Source organism: Ascidiella aspersa, chromosome 5 (genome assembly GCF_963924565.1).
Source record: "Ascidiella aspersa chromosome 5, kaAscAspe10.2, whole genome shotgun sequence".
NCBI lineage: Eukaryota > Metazoa > Chordata > Ascidiacea > Phlebobranchia > Ascidiidae > Ascidiella > Ascidiella aspersa.
In genome coordinates this window covers 18,141,431-18,160,903 of record NC_139451.1, presented here as the reverse complement: position 1 = coordinate 18,160,903, position 19,473 = coordinate 18,141,431, and the positions used below count along the sequence as shown (strand labels likewise).

At 35.8% G+C, this 19,473-nt stretch overlaps 1 protein-coding gene and 1 non-coding gene across 2 annotated transcripts; both read right to left on the bottom strand.

Annotated features, from left to right (window-relative positions):
- Positions 1 to 1,614: 1,614 nt before the first annotated feature.
- On the bottom strand, positions 1,615 to 5,587 carry LOC146145169 (sulfotransferase 1B1-like). Its single transcript, XM_083389745.1, has 7 exons — positions 5,230 to 5,587; positions 4,062 to 4,175; positions 3,285 to 3,394; positions 2,899 to 3,040; positions 2,664 to 2,779; positions 2,337 to 2,508; positions 1,615 to 2,174 (listed from the first exon to the last, which is right to left on the bottom strand). The coding sequence occupies exons 1-7, from the start codon at positions 5,453 to 5,455 to the stop codon at positions 2,065 to 2,067; spliced, it is 990 nt and encodes a 329-aa protein (XP_083245871.1). The 5' UTR covers positions 5,456 to 5,587; the 3' UTR covers positions 1,615 to 2,064.
- Positions 5,588 to 7,887: 2,300 nt separating this feature from the next.
- Positions 7,888 to 7,962, bottom strand: Trnaa-ggc (transfer RNA alanine (anticodon GGC)). Its single transcript has one exon. It is a non-coding gene; the product is annotated as a tRNA-Ala (tRNA).
- Positions 7,963 to 19,473: the final 11,511 nt, after the last annotated feature.

Below are 19,473 nucleotides of genomic sequence, written 5' to 3'. Positions count from 1 at the left end.
GTACAGAAAGAAAAATCAATAAAATAAATAATAAATAAGTTGCTTTTCCAACTAGCATAATATGAAGTATACAATTAATTAAGTTAACGAACCACTTCTGAGATCTAAAATCAGGGTAGTTACCTAAGGACCTAAGCTTGAAATCTAAATCAACGTTAGTATGCCGTCCGCCAAAAATATAAGACAAAACTGGTTTTGGTTATAGTTACCAGTAAAATAAGCGAATCGAACTTTAAATAGGCCTAAACGAAATTAATTGCTTTGTTCAAGCCTTCCCGAAGCAAACCCTAAAATTTTTGACTAAACACCTTATTTATAGGTAAAATATATCTCTTCGTGGAAGTCCCCAACAAATACTGGTGAACATTGACATGTGCTAAATTCCTGTATTTAGACCAATAAAACGCGTAGTTTGCTTTTATTGCACACATTTACGTTGAAATAATTTTTTTGAAAAAAAATCGAAAAAATACTATGTACTATGTTTACCGAAAATCATTAAAAATGTGTTGGCAAAAGCGTTTGTGGAAGTAAAACAAACAATTTTTTTTGTACGTATTTACCTAGACCAGGGTTTTCCAAACTGTGGTCCGCCACGACTGCACTGGTGGTCTGTGGCGATATTACAAGAAATTAAAATGTCAGACATACACGTTGTACAGTACGTACCCTTTCGTAGTTATCCACAACTTTAGCGTATTCAGTATGTAGTCAAAAAGTTGTTTACGAAAAACTCTGGTATTCCTCGTCTATGACGTAATGATATATTCTTATCGCCTTTCGGAAAATATATACAGGTCCAGACTTTCCGTGGACTCTGACTTACGAGTTTGCCTTTCGCAAATAACTACGAGAATTGATGATTTATGCAGAAAGACGCAATGCCATCAGTCCCATTGATGTTGTCAGTTTTATAAATAAATAAAATTAGGATTTATTTGTTTTTTGCTTTGTATTGAGGTCCGCGAAAAAACAGATTCACAAATAGTGGTCTGTGGTCCAAATAAGTTTGGAAAACCCTGACTTAGACAATAGACATGTCTGTAAAATATTTTGCAAACATCATAGCAGGGGCGTGCAACTGTTTATCGCAGCGGGCTAAAATGTATAACTATGATGGTGGTGCGGGCCGGACAATCGAACAACAGATATATTTTTTAAACAAATTTTTTATTGGAAAACCGTGTAGAATCAAGTTACTCATTAGGCGATTAATGAGATGTGTGGTATCTTCTCTCACCAGAGATCTTGTTAGTTTTGGCAGAAGTGCCAACTCGAATTTCACTTAACAAGTAGCTACTCATCTGTGAGCTGATTCCTGAATTTTGTCTTGAACAGGCTTTCCTTTTTCGGCAATTGCTTTCGATAACTTATAGCCCAGTTTTGCAACAAGCTCAACGTCTTTCTTATAACAATGAAATACCTCTTGTTGTTTGCTCAAAGACTTTTTCAATTGCAGCATTTTATCAACCCGCAATTGACCTACAACGCTATCATAATTAGCAGAGTGTTTTTAACTATGGTGTCCCTTATAAATTATACTCTTTTATTACTGATACAACGTTTTGACAAGCAGGCAAACTACATCTTGCTTGTTGAATTTCCACCTTTCATAATCAACCTTTCTTTTTTGCAAGCAAATTAAGGCAGTTTTACTACAATGCATACTATGACGCAATAATGGAGGTTCGGACAGTGTGACGTAATACAAATCGATAAATGCCAATAATTCCGTTACAAATAACTTCTTAAACAGTGACAATTTAAAAAACAAACAATGGGCTACTTGACGTAGTCTGTGTGGGCCACGTAAATAGGTCTCGCGGGCCGTGCTGTGGCCCGCGGGCCGTATGTTGCACGCCTCTGCATCATAGTCTGCCGGTATAACAGAAACAATACAACACGAAAGTTATGCTGTTAAATATGGCATGTTTATACGTTCTGGTGTACTGCTTACGGTGTAAATAAATTTGGAGGTAGGCGTACCGTTATAACATAAGAAAGAATCAATGCATTCACCAGCACTGAACACCAAACAATCCTAACGCATTAAAACTGCAATGTTTATTCGTAAGTAAATTTGATGTCGGTCCCCGCTAGCTTTTGTTTGACAGCTGCATCCATGGCTTCGGATTGTGCAACTGTGAAGTGATTCTTCCAATCACCAATTACACCTGCGTTCAAATAATATGCACACGTATTAGTACGAAACGTTATGTTTAGATTAACTTTTATTAGTTTTACCACATGGTTGGTTGTCCTATATCTAAGTCTATCCACGTAATGAAACCCTAAATGTATTAAGATAGCCTACAGCGCTAAAATCACGAAATAACCTTTATTAAGAACTCCGATGTCTGCTCGATACTCGGCTGAAACGTTTTCTTTGTTATCTGATGCTTTTTGCATCGCTTTGAACCCGCATTTTGTAGCGATACTGTTCACTTCACTGTCCGTCAATTCAACTTCGAGAAACTTAGCAAGTTTTCTTACTTCTGTGGGTAGATCCTACAACAATAGTACATAAACACAAAATGTTGAAGTGAGGTCAACCTTATTCTAAGCATGTTTTTAATGGTAAATTAATTTTAGTTTACCTGCCTAATTCAACACCTATTATAAATTATTTAAGTTAAATTCATGGCATTGATGATGTAAAATACCTTTTTCATGTCTTCATAGCAGACGACATACACATTTTCGTTATGTCGATGCGAATACCAGCTTATGAGATGGTCCAGGTACCATTCGCCTTCAGGCAAGCCTATTGGTTGTTTTCCTAAATGTTAAATAAACAAGTTTGCTGACAAGTTCGTCATATAACACTTATACACACATTCGAGCTGGGATAGCTTTCAAAAAATAGATATTAACTATTATTGTTCTAAATCTACCTACCTGATGTGTAGTTTTCCAAGAATTTTTCCCAATCGCATTGGAAGAGTTCCCGATTTGGTTCCAAGTGTAGATAAGGTAATTTCTTTGAAAAGTTGAACCACGACAAAGTCTGATCTTTTGGGTTTCGAATCACGTTGACAAACTAAAAAAAAACATTTTTATTGATAAATATTCTAAAATTAGAAAAAAAGCAAAAAAAAGATTGTTAGGATTTTAAAAAGTTTATTATTATAAACTTTTCGATATCCAAATATTTACCATATATTACATCGTTTGTTAAGCCTTAAGTTATTTTAAAACCATACGTAAACTATTTTATAACGTTACGTCAAGGAACGGAAACTATTTTGATTGAATAATTGTCAATTGTACTTAAATGAGCTTACTTTCGCACCAGCCTTGGTGTAAGCATCCACGTTTATTATGGTGGCTGGAAGATGTGTCGAAACCAACCTTCTCGGGTAAGGAAGATGCTCGGCAATTTTGAACTTAGTCGCTGAAAAGTGAACAAAAGCTTGTCTATTATCAATAAGTAACATGGAATATTACAAAACCAATATATTTGATCTTGCGAGTTTAAGTGTAACAGAAAACTATAAGGAATTCGCAATTATATAATACATTACCAAAAGGCATTAACTATACTCCCGTCCTTGTAATTTGACACTATCAAAATTAATAACAAAACCGCCCGCCTATTTTTTAACTCGTGTTTATGGGGTAAAGTCCGACTCCGACGTAGAAATTTAGTCAAATCCGACTTTTGCAAAAAGAACAAAGTCGAGTACCGGTACCGAGTCTGCAGTCATATAAACCGACTTCGTCTAGTGATCTAGTCGCAGAGACCCTAGTAAAGCTCCGATTTTTAAGACATTTATTCCATACATACGTAAAATACGATGGGTATAGCAAGCTCACTTATAGAGATGCCATATAACTCAAACACACAAAATTCGTGGGTCGAAAATATTCCACTTTTTGCTATATAAACCTTACGATTTAGATTGTACGTCGGTCTCGGGACTCGTGTAGTCTGGAGTATTCTTATTCGCACTCCACGCAATTAAACCGATTCCTTCGAGCTTTGAAATGCGAGTCCGACTCCGACTCCGCATCCCTGGTCATAACATGGTATATATTATAACAAAAAGGGTTTTCCTTACGAGTTCCACCCTCGAAAAACAGCAGTGGCAAGGGAGTGCTTCGAACCAGATTACTAAGCTCTTCGTTTCTGCCGTAAATTATCTGATGAACTATTTCAGTCGTCCAATTGGTACCTGTCATAAATTGGAAGAACATGCGGGTAATTGTAAGTTATGCGGTAATTGTAAGTCATGCTCGGCGATTTCACAACAGTTTATCAGTAACAGAGGCATCATTTTTTTCTCTAAATTTTGATAACTTTGTAACAAATTATATGTGTTTTGCAAGAATACAAATTGCTTTGCGTTATTTTTTTAGCTCTGAAAGAATGTTTTCAGCACTTTCTTTGGGGTCTCGAAACACGGAAATAAAAATCTGGGTATTGTTTCTCAACATTATATGTGCACAAATTAAACTTTTGTTGATTTGTTTGTAACGTTAAACTTATAAGATATTGTTTAAATTTCGTGTTTTACTAAAACCTTGGCATATAAATACTATAGCCTACTGTGAAGGGTTTTGCCTTAAAATACTTTTTTTGTGTAATTCATTTAAAGTGCTTTATTGCAAATATGTATTTATTTCCACCACTTTTTAATGTTTATTTCCACCACTTTGTTTTAACGTTAAGCCGTTAAGGGACACCATGCTTGCCACTTAAAATATGACCTAAAACGAACCTGTTACCACGTTTATGTCATTACCCGACTTGCTGGTTTAACAGGGCATATGCTAAGTTCCTACATAACGTCGCGCAGGAAGCGGCTGTAGCGGCGCTTTGCACATGCACATCGTTCAGACAAATTTCGGCTATTTGGCAAATTCGAACAGGAAGTTCCATTAAACTTCTATTAGAAAGCACACGAGGTTTATAGGAATGTAATAATTTCTAAAAATAGAACCGTTTTAGGACCATTAGGGACAATACAATCACACGCTCTTAGCTTTTATATGTATTGCAATCAATTACATATTTTGTAATCTACAATATACATTAAATGTACCAACAGAGTGAAAAATTGTGTTAAGTGTTATAAATATAATTTGGTAAGGTTACAATGAGTTACTTAATCGTTTAATGGCGTAGAAGCTGTTTAAGGGCGTAAGTAGAGCCATTGGTAAAATTCGCTTACTACACAGGCAAAATGAGCCAACTGTAAATAATTGTAAAGCCTAAAATTAATTTACCGGTGCGCGGAAAAGAGGCTATAAAAACATCGCCCTTTCTGGGAAGCCATTTGTCGTAACCGAATTCCACAACATCCGACGGGAAAGATGGTTGCAGTCGATGACCTTTGTATTCTTTCACCTCGGCCACCTTAAGGTTGGCGAAAGCGCCAGCAAAATTAAAACTTGTCATTTCATCGAATATTTCGCGGACACTTTCTGGCATGCTTTTCGTTAACTTTTCCATGTTTTTAGCAGAAATTATGTTACTATTGTCTACGAATGCTTTGATCTGAAAAGCAGTTAAAATATGCACAAAGCTTTGCTTACCGGCTTTTTCTAACCAATGTCAAACATGTACAAGTTGCTTTACTTACAAAATACTTAGCGATGTTAACAATTTCATCAACATGAAGAAAATATTAGCACTTTTTCGTCTACAAATCAAACACCTACATTGCCACACAAGGGACTGCTTAATCATAATAGCAGTGGCTTGGCACCACGCTCACTGCACCTTATTAGGCGGCGTTTTTTCTTGTTGATCGAGTTACGTCATTCACTCGCTATACAAATTACGAAGTCACGTGTGGTCAAGAGAGCCGGTCTAGCGACGTAAACAACCGAAGCCAATGTGGCAATTCGACATCAGACTGTCTTTTGTCAGTCCAAAACTGCTTTAGTCCAAGCAACAAACTAACGAAGCAATTTTTTTATACCAGTTGTTTAGTTAAAGTTGAACTGTAAACTTTATGCATTGACCTATAAGGACTGCTGTGAATTAAAAAATAGCTAAATGTTGTTTATCAATACCGGTATGTTATTGTGTTGATGTTCGATCGGCCGTATACAAGTAAAAACATGTAGCAAATTCACGCTTTTAATTTCCAGGTGTGCTATAAATAAGGTGGGGGATCGCCTGATCGCGTTTAAGCGTTGTATTGCTTTCTTGTATAGATACTAATTACAGATGCGTTTCATCATATCGTACAGTAAAGTACCGCGGCGTTTCTCTTGTTAGTCTAGTTAGCTTGAAGCACCAAATAAAGCGCTGAGCAGGGCTAATCTGCATCCGACAACACACCGGGGCTTTTTTCTCGAAATCGAAGTCGTGATGTCATTCAATACATGTCTTTAATCGGTAGTTCGAAAGCGGCGGTTCATTCCTCTTACTGTGTAATATTATTGCAACGAATGGCACAATTGAAAAACTAAATTGAAAGAAAATAACGTAACAAAAATACCCACTCATTCTAAATCAGTGGTTCCCAACCCCATTTTCTTTAGTGGCCCATTTTCGTTGCAAAAAAATTCTGTGGCCCAATAGAATTTTTATGAAAGAAAAAACTTCAAAATGGGTTTACAACAAAACACAGCAGAACATATTTCAAAACAGATTATTATTCAACCGTTAATTAGTGAGATACTTGCGGCTGGACAATAAATTTACTTTCCTTTTTAATGCCTCCCCAAGCCATTATTCTTGTAAAATTCAATATAATGACACAAATACTAAATCTAGCTTTTTAAATTGGTCTGTGGCCTACCTTAAATGTTCTTATGGCCCACCAGTGAGCCATGGCCCACTGGTTGAGAACCGCTGTTCTAATTTAATATTCGAGGTCCGATGGTCTTTCAATCAAATGGTTGATTAGCCGAAGTAATGTTGTCAAATACCCTGAACGTTATTGCACAACTTTTACAACTTTCGTATGTTCTTTGATCTATTTATATAGTGGAAAAACATGACGCTAAAATAAATAGGTAGATACGCCGTTGTTGTGTGTTAAAATTGCCTCCTGTCATTGATTTTTAATAACTATTAAAGGCGTTATATATTGTATTGATATGACAAAAAAACACTAAAAACATAAGAATATATAAGCATCTAAAAATGCTCCAAAAAAACTTTATCTGTCCTGTAATGCAAAGGTTAACTGAATGTTTATACATTTTTACGTAGGTAACATCGTTACCCAGAGGCGAACTATACTGTGGTACATACGTGGAATTAAAGAAACGAACTAAAATCATGTATCTTTTCAAATATTTATCATCCCATCCCCTGCCTCTTTAAACTTAACTATACGTCATCTGATATTCAGATATATTTGTCGTATACGCAATCAGTAATTCGTGGGTGTAGCAAAGGACAAACAAACAATTTTGTTTTGGTTTTGTATCGTCATAAGTAATAATTAGTGGATAATTTGCAATATATCGTATTGCGTATTTTACCTTGTTTGTTTTCACATAAAACCTATCTTTTATCGCTATGACGTAATGGAAATTTACCGTTTTTTGCCGCTTGCAAGAACCGCTTTGCCGCTTGCAAGAACCGTTTATGTTCTTGCAAGAAACCGTTTCTAACCAAAACATCCGTCCAGCAAGACGCGCCGTTACGTGATGACGAGGGCCCGCAAAAGTCAAGAAAGTTAAAATTTTTTAAGGACCTCGTCTGTCAACTAATTATGAAATAAGTTTTCAGCACCTAGGAGATTGTTTCTAAGAAGTTTATAGGTCAAAATAAGGTTAAAATTTACAATAAAGTTAAAATGTTTTAATAAAGTCAAATTTTTTTAATAAAGTCAAAATTTGTCAAATTACACCGAAAAGCCATTGCAGACTCACCGAATCTGTCGATCAATGATGCAAGCAGAGCACACTAGAAAAACAACTAGCCTGCAGTGAGGTTCGAACTCACGACCTCCGGTCAAGCCGGGACCGTCGCTCTACCAACTGAGCTATGCAGGCTCAGAACGGAACGAGTCGAGAAACAACCATACGCCAATGCTTGCTCAATCTGTTAGTACAAGCAACTTCATAATGAAGGGGATCGCCAGTATCATATCATAATACAATGAAACATATGTACACACATATATGTGTGCTTACAACTGAGATCTAGCCCTTCTGAAGCTGCTTTTTGACCAACGATAACGGCTTACGTATTATTAGTACACCGAAAAGCCATTGCAGACTCACCGAATCTGTCGATCAATGATGCAAGCAGAGCAGACTAGAAAAACAATAATTGAGCAAAGCATTGGCGTATGGTTGTTTCTCGACTCGTTCCCTTCTGAGCCTGCATAGCTCAGTTGGTAGAGCGACGGTCCCGGCTTGACCGGGGGTCGTGAGTTCGAACCTCACTGCAGGCTAGTTGTTTTTCTAGTCTGCTCTGCTTGCATCATTGATCGACAGATTCGGTGAGTCTGCAAGCAATGGCTTTTCGGTGTACTAATAATACGTAAGCCGTTATCGTTGGTCAAAAAGCAGCTTCAGAAGGGCTAGATCTCAGTTGTAAGCACACATATATGTGTGTACATATGTTTCATTGTAATTTGTCAAATTATGGCTTTTGACAAAGTTTTTATGTTTCTTTTGTAATTTTTGTAAAAATCGTTTTGGAAGCATTGTAAATCAGGAACTGCGACACAGTCATACCATATTAACCCATAAAAGCAGAAAAAATGTCACAATGCCCACTTGGATCAGCAGTAACTTTTATCGCAAAGTGTCCATTTTTTTATTTATTGTTACGTATTTAAAAAATTCTTATAAAACACTTCATCTTGATAAAGTGGTCTTTTCGAAGATGAACAATTTGGATTTTAGGAATAGCCTACTGACATTCTGTAAAACAAAAATGCCTAAGCAATCTAAATCTATCGCCAAATAACCCGACGCACTTTTTATAATCCATAAAACACATTGACTTTGCGACAAAATATTACGTTTGGGTCTGATATCGACAAATATTATGTTTGGGTAACTGGCAATAATTGAAGGAAGAACTGTGGCCTCTACAAACAAGCAATTTCGTTAGGTTCAAATAAAGTTAAAATTTGATGAAAATAAAGTTAAAAAAATAATGGCCCCAGCGATGACACATAACCTGTTTCCGTCATACGGGATTTACTGTAAACATTTTAAATGTGTTGGCGTTTCTATATAGTCAGTCATGTCTAGTCAATACACAGAACGGTTGTGGCTCGCTGGCTTGCTCCGTACCAGCCAACAAAGCTGCGTGGACTTGTATCACAATAAGACAGTCCCTATTGTAGAAGAAAGGTAACTGACCGAGGCAAAATACATTAATGAGAACTCATAATTCATCCCACCTTAACAGTTTCATTTCAACGAGACTAGCGTACTTACCGTTAAATGTAATTTTGTTGGTAACGCCAATATTTCGTCTAGAACAGCCTTTCTTAACCTGGGGTAAATTTACCCCTGGGTAAATTTCCTCACTATCGGGGGTAAATTAGCTATCAATCAAAATAACTACATCAGCTGACGGGACACAAAAATAGTGCCAATAGTGGTATTGGTAGCATAGCCTAGTTTCCTAGAACTAGCCTAGTAGCCTGTTGATTCTTTATTGTCTTGTATCGATCACGTTATATGCTTCGCTAATTGATAATAATTATTTTTATTTCATTTGGAATATCCTTATCTCTCAGTTTCCTACTTTATTTTTACGTCATTTGCAGTTTGAATTAATCAGCTTCTTCGGCAGTCACGGCCAGGGTTGCCAGTTAGGATTTTTTACAACCAAATTCGAAAATTTAGGCTTTTTGAACCTCTTTGGATTTTTTTTTTGAAAAAATAACCAAATGAAATTTGTCTTTTCTAGGCTTTTTTGTTTTATTAAAAAATGTCATGAGTGTTATGTTAAGAAGAGATCAATCTAACACAAAAAGAGAAAAAATTGCCAAGAAAATTTTCCAAAAGCGACAAAAAAATGAGAAAATTGCCACAAAAAGAGATCTCAATGTACAAGCATGTCCATTTATTGCATATGTTTTAAGGGGAAACATAGGCTAGTTAGAGTTCGTAGTAGATTTGGCTTATTTTTGAGGTATTTTTTTTTTATTTTTGCCCTCTGGAAACCCAGGTCACGGCATAAATTTAGGTAACGTGTCTGCGAGCAGACAGTGTGAACTAAGTTTAATTTTTAGGCCCAAAATAGTTTAGCAATAGCGGGTTTTAACTGCTTTACATTAGAAGGTTATTCGGCACTGTTCAGGATTTTTCAGTCACGATTGAATTGAAAAAAATATTTTTTCACCGTACGCAACCTATGTTTGGGTCGCGACCCATACTTTGAGAACCACTGGTATAAGGTTTAGTACACCGTTTGAAAGTTCGGTGCTGTTTATGCATGTGATTGCCTATTTTTGTCATTGGGTACGGCTTAACTGGCCAAGTTAGTTTATTGTTGATCTTTTTAGCCTAAAGATTGAGGCGTTTAAGTGGTTAAACAACTCATTGACTGATTAATATATTCTGTAGAAGTAACAAAAAATGTAATCTTAAAAATGGCATGTCCCAAAAGAAGAGAAAGTACCAGAAAAACTATTTCAGAACGAGGAAATTTGCCGTTAACGCTGGCAACCGTTTAAGTGTTTGGACTCGAATTTTAATTTGCGCCAACACTACTTCCTCCGTAAACGTAATTAAACACAGCTTTAGCTGCAAAAAAGATCCGAGACCGTTGTTCTAACATTTTAATAACACAATTCTTAGTTAACAGTTTGTGCGGCCCGCGAAGGACTTTCTGAGTTTTGTTTTGGCCCGCAACTAGAAATAGGTTGCTGTCCCTGAGCTAGCTTATGCACAGCGTATTTGCCAAACAATAGTAACGCATTATTAAAATATTCCTAAATTTTATTTATTTTAAAATAAAATCTAGGAATCAACTCGGCAAATTTAGTGACAAAACATTAGTCGAATACAAAAAACTCGCCGGAGTCCAAAACAAGCCTGGCAATGAATAACTAAAAAGTTAGTTTAAAACAACCGATTTGTTAAATAATGGGTGCACTTATTCAAATTTTCTCTTCTTACATTTTGAGTTAAATGCTGTTGTATGTTGAAGAGTAGATTAATCTTCACGTTACGACCTCAAAATCCTATTTTACGAGGTAAATAAAAAGCCTGCAGATGCAAAAACGTCAAAAGTGACCCACTGGTCCCACAGCTCCCCAGGGTCCCACAGCAATGAGTCTATGATACTTAATTACATTAATTACTTGTTTTTATATTGTGTTTGTGTTATTTTGCAGTAGCCTAAATAATTTCAATTTTTCATGTATTTTTATTACTTTTTGTAGTTTCGTTTGCAAAATTAGGCCCTTCCCTGGTAAATAGCCTTAGGCCCACAGTACCCTTAATCCGGCCCTGCCTATTTGGCGTATGTTTTTCAAGTGAAATTTATCTGCTGTGACCTAATACTTGTTTTTTAGACAGTTATGGAATGACTGAAGCAAGTAAGATCTGCAGAGTTTGCATTTTATAATTTATTTGCAGTAGTATTAAAAATTAATTTTTTGCCGAAAAACGCAAAATTTTATAAAATGGCAAAATTTTGGATTGCCTTCAATCTGTACAAGTAAAACGTGACTTTAAATTAATGCCCATGGAAGATAAAGACTCACTACAAATGGATATAGCGGAAGGAGACTGCGTTTTGATGCTAATTGCGCCAGGATTAAAAATTGAATTTTTACCGAAAATGTCAAAACAATAAAATTTGTCCAGTGTTGCTGTCACTGCAAATGACAGAAAATTCTGGTTTGATTCAGATGTTGCATGGAGTTTTCGGGAGTTCAACTTGGAAAGAGTAACTCTCTTTCTTCTTTTAAATTTACAAACAGGTTTTCTTGCTTCTGTAACGATTCTAATATCTCTTTCAATTGACTGGGTATGATACGCAATTTTACTAACTTTGAGCATGATGATTGGAGGTTGTAGCAAGACGCAATAAAAATATCAAAGCCCATACAGAAGTAGGTAGCATTTTGAACGTTTCGAATAACTCTTTATTCAGTTTAAATCTATTACAACAAGTATTATATAACCTTTCTGATTTTTTCCAACTGATGTTGTCCTCTGTTATTAAACTAGTTCTGTTGGATATTTCCAGTTTGTCATTTTCGTTATAATCCTCCGCTTTAAATTTAGTGTTTTGATATATTGAACTGTTTCACACTGTTATCTCCAAACTAATTTTGACCACATATCTTTTATATTATGGACCGCTTTTCCTCGTATCGTTAGATCATTTTCAGCCCCTTACCAACGTTACAATTCCCCCGGTACTCTATCCTTCTTTTGATATAAAAAAGGCATAGTGTGCATGATTTGGCGACCTACTGTGGAAAGTTCATCTTACTGCAAAAGTTCAATCTCTGATAAGGCTGTATTCAAATTTTTATAAGGTATGATGTAAGTCCATTTTTTTACATATTTAACGAAATATTAGTTTTTACCCCTAATTGAAAAAATTCATAACTCAAAATCCTGACGTGATGGACAAAAACCAATGCCAGATTTGAACTCAGCACCCTAAAATTAGTCAAAAAAGGTTGCCACCTTGGCTGGAGCAAATTTGCTGTAAACCAGTGTTATACTAGTCTGGTGGAAGGCCTGCTAGCTTCAATTAAAAAATTGTCGAGCGAACCGCGGTGTACAATTATGCAAATTAAGTTAAACGTTTATTTGGTTGAGGCGACCAAAACATTTATTTTATAGAATAAGTCTGACATAAAACGATTTGCAATATCGAATGCACAGGTAAATGGCTTTACCCAACAAACGTGAAGCGCATAAAGTTATCTTTTGAGTTTTTATTTCATAAAATAAATTCGAATAGGTGTCACTCACGATGCAGTGGACATATTGTAAAGAACTTATTATGATATGTAGCCTACAAACAGCATTAACTAAATAATTTGGCAAACCTTGTATTTGTAGAGAGTCTAAATTCGCATTTGGCACTCTGTAGCTCAAAAAGCTAGCATCATAACATTTTCGTTAACGGAACACAGAATAAAAATGATAACAAATAACAGGGTGACTTCCGTGTAACTATAGAATAAGTATTAAAAAATGTGAAAAAAAAACGGCTTATGCCATACGTTATACAAAGGTTTTGGTTCGAATAAAATCGTTGTATAACTAAAACTAAACTATACGATCACCAAGAGTTTATTTTTGTCCTTATATAAACTCTGGTTTATTTTTTAAATATGATATTTTCAGATCTATAATTCAATATTTAGTTCAAGGGGACATCCCTTTGCCACAACATTCCTATGATGTTGTGACGTGTTTCGGTTCGTTAATTCCAAGCCACATTTCGCTTTCAGGCATCAAGGTTATATTAAATATAGTAGGCTTTTTCTGTATTTATCCCATACAAAAATTAAATTTTACTTTTTAATACAAGCGAACAACAATTTGACATCATACTGGTCCAAAAAATATAAAATTAGTTGTTAACCACCCTGTCCGAATTTTTACTTACTTGGGCGCAGAGTGGTAAATAAATATATGTATTTGTTTGCTTTTCTTAGGGAATGTTGAAGCTCGTTAAGCCTGGGGGTTATTTGATTTCCAATGACGAAGAAAATGCTGATAGGGAGTACTACAAAGAGCTAACATAGTATCATAGTTCAACTACAAAACGACCGCAAAATGCAACTGGTGGAAAAAACAGAATTGTCGAAAATCATTTGCCAGGAGTACGAAGTTACATTCGGATTCTTGGTGTTTCAAAAACTTTAAATATGTGGGGAAATAGTGATATGATAATAGTGACATACATCAACTAAACCAGATTTTGCCACTTGTACACTGTACAGTGCATGCGGTTAGCTGACAGCAAACTAAATACTATTGATATATTGTTGTCATTTCATTCGTCATACATTTTGTAAAGTGCGGTGAAAATAGTAAAGGGCGATATAAAGTTTTAGGACTCAACCAAACAAGTAAACCGAATTCCGATTTATTCCAAAAAAGCAAACGGTTACGTACAGGCCTCTACAGCTTGTTACACAATTAAACTGTCACAATTAAATTGCTGAATAAACTCCGTTGTAGCAATTCAATAAAACGACCTAATCTTTTTTTACTTGTTTTCCTCGTTATGATTCATTAGTAGTGAATATTTAACTTTTAATTTACTTTACTCGATCAATAACTTACATAACTCAAAACCATACATTGTTGTTCTCTATACAAGATAGCAGCTAGATGAATATAAAAATCATCGCAAAACTACAATTCTGGGATTATGTGAAACGAGAGGTGAAGCATGTCATACAACTTTTTTCAATCGGAACAAAACATGTAAACCAGTGGTCGGCAAAATGTGGACCGCGGCCCAAATGTGGGCCGCAGAGCCAATTTTAATGGGCCGCGAGTTACGTTTGAATAGTTTAGTGTTAATATGTAGTTGTGGGACGCGTGATAACCGTACATTCATTGCACTTTGTTTTAAAAATACGTGTTGTTTCAAATTTTTTATATTGTCTCAGTGGTTCAGACCCACGTGCAAATGTGACCCGTCTACCTGTCAAACTTTGTTTTTGCTACATATAAATATAATTATGTAACCGCAAAATTTTTTGCGCTTCGCGCGATTGTTAATCCCTTTATAATATGTTCATTGTTCACATTATGGCGTGGCACCGTTTTGCCCATCAAGGCGCCGTGTAACACTTCACCTTAAAAACAAATATCTTGAATCCGCCACTGTTTTCGTGCTGGTTTTACGTAATAAGCCTTCAAAAGCTCTGAAAAGAGTACTTTAGGCCTCGACAAAAAAGTTTGCCGTTTGTACATACAGTACCCCATTATACAGAAAAAGAGTGACGATTTTATACATTGCTACATACAATATTAAGATTTCATAAAGGATGTAGAAAACGCAATTTATCATCTAATCTAAACCTAAATAGGGCTATTATTCGGTTGACACACCTAAAACGATAATAGACACATAGACAAGTACCGTATGCAAGGCATTCGGAAGCAAAGCGAGTTATACTTTCTAATCTCTAATCCTAATGCACCGAAGACGTAAAAATTAAGGTATAAAACTTTTTGTCTTATTTTTTCAATTTTGCATTTCTTACGGTTTTCTGAAAAGTCATTTAATGTCGTTCGTCTTGGCTCGGTTGCCAATCACGATTATAGAGTACATTAAGGAATTGGTATTGTCATTCAGAAAAGTATATTAAGGACAAAAACGAAATGACGTATAACGATATTGCATGGGTTTCGAGGGGTTGGTTAGTGTCCCCGGTGTTTGGTAAATAGGTTTGACACCATCGGTATATAGCAGGTGTGGCCAACCTATGACACACGATTAACAGTGGTGCACTATATACACAACTGAACAAAAAGATAAGGCATTAAAAAACATAACTGACTTCTAGAACAAAATAACTAGTATTTATATAACCTAAAGACAAAAATGTTGTTTATACATTTTAGTTTTTAAATTACATCTATTACCTATCCTCTTAAAACGATAACAAATTAAAGGTATAGCTTCAGTAAAGGTAGAAACAAATGGCGCATTGAAACGAACGGTTCGCCATCCATGGTTATAGTTTAGTCAGGCTAATCTTCTGTTAGTTGAGTTTGTTGTAAATTCATGAATTTTGTTGATTGACCGTAACATATTTTTCAAAGTTATTAATTTTCAGAATAGTTCATAAAATTATACGGTTTATTGCGTATGGCAAAAAAATGACTAGTGTACCATTGTCGTGTAATTCTTTAACAAATAGAGTAGGCAGTACCTTTGGAATAAAAACGAAAAAAAAACTTTCGGTTACACCCATACCAGATGTGCCGCGTCATATATACCGGTTGCACTAATCTAAATCAAGTATACAATAATGAAATCAAGATTTAGTAAAATATGGAAAAGGCAATCCTACAATTTATCTGACATACCCATATTTTGTACAATCCAGATAAATATAGAAAATAAATAAAATAAATTGACAAAACATCAAATTTACATCGTACGAGTTTTCAACAAAGTTATTATAAACAACAAAACTATTTTTTGCGCAATTACACGTTCGCTTTCAGACGTTTTACTTGCCTGTTTTTAGCCAAAAGTTACATTTATATGCTATGTTATAACATTGTTGCAATATTTTTGTATCTTTATACGTTTGTAGTAGTAGATGGCTCAGTTGAATCGCTTTGCATACTTGTCTCTTTTCTGGCAAAGATGCATCGTAAAATGTCTGGCCAAGATTCGAAAGAATGTACGATGAACAAAATATTGACGCACAAATTGACATCAAAGACAGTAAGACTGACATGCCGCGAGACGTTTTTTGGAATGACCGCTGAGACAATCGCCGCGGTGAGAAAATCGCAGATGCTGGTTATGATTGTTAAGACACTGGACCGCTTCAGTATTCCCAATATTTTTCCGGCATTACTTCCTCGTAACTGAAATCTCGTCGGGTAAATGAAGAGAAATATTAGCAGCAATTGTCCAATAACTAGGAGTGCAAATGCCAGGTAAAGTTCCCAGAAAGTATTAGACGTACGAAATTGCTTCGCTATAACACACCCCTTACCGGAGCTGGCGTAATATGGTGACCAGGCGTACACAACACCGAATACCATTCCACCAAGCGCAACTATCGCCAACGTTGCCCATTTAAGGTATTTCATCCAGGTTCCGAGCTCAAATATTGCTGAAATATGTCGATAAAGATAATGCTGGCGAAACCACAGAACTAGGTATAAGCCAATAACAGAAGAGGTGTATGAAATGGCAACGCCATCAAGAGACGCCTCGCATGTTGAGTCGTTTATGTTGCTATATCCAAAGTTAAAGCTTAACTGGCTGAATAGAAGAAAGACCAAGGCTAAACACAACGCCACAACAAAACTAATGTAGACGGCCCCGGTATTTATTTTTGATATGTTTTGTGCAGCCTGGTCGCTCCATTTTTTGTTACGAAATCCATAAACAACGAAACTTATCGCAATCCAGAGCACCAAAAGCGCTGTTACGATATTGACAAGCTCAGATACGATCCATTCCGGCTGCTTAAATCGGTTTACTGGTTGGTCCATTGCAGTCAATCCTATGTTTAAATGCCAAGTTGTATAATATAGTCATATATAAGGCCTGAATATAATAAACATGATAACAGACTATGTTTATGTTTATCTATGATAGCAGAAAGATGCAAGCCATACAGGCCTAAATATTAAAAAAAATTCAACAGCCTTGGTTTGTGTGCACTAAACATATTTTCCTGGGACTCTATTCGAACATTTTTTTGTGTTTGAATCATTAGATAACAAAATCTCAAATTTATTTTTAGATTAATTATTTAAAACTGACTGCAAGATTTATGACATAGACACAAAACATAAAAAAACAAGCTTGTTGGACACGTAAAACCATTGTTTAGTTTTGAGTAAAGGTAGCCTGTTTATTTCTGATCTTTTCGAAAGCTCATCTTTATAGCAATTACTCGGTAATCGGAATCTCCAACTATTCGTGTAAAAACTGACATGTTGCTCTAACGAAGACGTCCAACTGAAACGGAAAAATTGACCGCCTGTTAAAAAGGGCTGTTTTAACGATCTCTTATCATCTGTAAGTTGTAGTCGTCACTTCCTTTTAACCAAGCTGAATTCAGCCACTCCCACGTCTCCTTATGACTGAATGATTTCTCACTTACAACACCACTATAATTAGTGTTTTTCTTGCAGTCATGGTGTGTGGTGCAATATTAGATGTAGGAGTAGGCCTATGTATGTAGTTTTGATAACTAAACAGTCAGAAACTTGGTCAAAATAACACTACTTCGCGGCTATTGTGAACGACGTTATACAGGCCTACGCAAATATTTTTGTTACTTGTTAATTTACTTGTTTAAATTTTTAAATGATCAATGTTTTTAATATTTCTTGCCGCACTAATTAACCTGCTATCTGCCAATTTTTTAATTCGATGTTTAGTCTTAAACTATGTGTATTTCACAATACAGTTAACGCTTCAAGCGCATTTATTTGGTAATTGATAAATTAGGTATAAATAAATGTAATGGCAAAACTAATATAACATCTTCTATATGGACGGTTACAATTGATTTATCGCAAGAGTTCATCATCATTGGTACATTAGGAGACATGGTAACCTAAAAGCACCAATAAATTAAATTTTGTTTAAATGTAGGACCTACAACAGTTTATCACGATTACTTAAAAAAATATATATATATACGATTATTTCTGCACATTTTAAAAATGTGACATCAGTTATTACTTTAACTATGATTTATTTTAGATAGAAATCGCTCTTCTGGTGTAAACGAAGTATAAACCGACGTTTCGGCAGCAGATACCAGCTGACCTCATCAGGGTTAATAATTAAAACGAGAGTGCGTTAGCCATCTTATAAACTGAGAAGTAAAAAATTGAAAAAACTGTAGATAAAAATTAATAATTCTAGACGTCGCTGAAGTATGCGATAAGCTGTGACGCGCCGGAGTCATCCGGTGCAGGACTGCGCCGTCGGACAACGAGCGACTATCAGCTATTGCGTTATGGCTACAACGACGAGTAGATTGCCGGATACCATGAATCCTTTTTGTTCATGGTGTTAGGGCATTTGTCAATCCGGAATGATTTAATGAACCGTCTTTTGTAATAGTGCGGTTCCCAGTCTAGAATTTCACAATTATCCCAATCAATTCCGTGTCGAAGTTTAACCGCATGCTCTGCCAAAGCTGACCGGGATGTCCTTTCGTGGCGGACATCACGCATATGTTGCAGTTTCCTGGTATGGAAGGAACATTTAGTTTCCCCTATGTATGTTGCTGAACAACCTCCACAGGGAATTTCATAAACAACCCCTTGACGTTTTTCTGGTTTAACTGGATCTTTAGGTGAGGGTAAAATGTTTCCAATTTTTCTGGCCGGTTTGAAAGTAGTAGAAATGTCGTGGCTTTTTAAAATACGTTTTAGTTTTTCTCCCAGACCTGGAATGTAAGGAATAATGGCCAAACCTTTAGGTTCTAGTTTAGCTGTTAAGTGGTTAGGTTTGTTATGCGGTTTGAACAACATATGTACCTGTTAAGCTGTTTTTCTATACCTTTAGTGGGATTAACCGTAACAGGACAGTGAGTGTCCTTGTCTGCCAACATATTGTGAAGTTTATTATCGTATTCAGTTTTATCCATAACAACTGTAACATTACCTTTGTCCGCCTGTTGAATTACCAAACCTGTGTTATTTTTGAGCTCTTTTAAGGCTCGTTCTTCGTCCGGTTGATGGTTGGGTTTGATTGTTTTGTGGGATTTTAAACCTGAAATAACTTTACCTCTTACCAAATCAGCTTCACCGGGGGGTAATCTCCAGAGCCCTCCTTCAATTGAGGCTAAAATTTGTTGAGTAGGCACCTTGGCGGGTGCTAAAATTTAA

Excerpts from the sequence above, each read along its gene's own strand:
- LOC146145169 (XM_083389745.1), bottom strand. The coding sequence starts at position 5,455 with ATGGAAAAGTTAACGAAAAGCATGCCAGAAAGTGTCCGCGAAATATTC. Across the intron at positions 2,780-2,898 it reads CTTGGAAAACTACACATCAG|GAAAACAACCAATAGGCTTG; the intron begins GTAGGTAGATTT and ends TTTAACATTTAG. Across the intron at positions 2,509-2,663 it reads GCTATGAAGACATGAAAAAG|GATCTACCCACAGAAGTAAG; the intron begins GTATTTTACATC and ends CTATTGTTGTAG.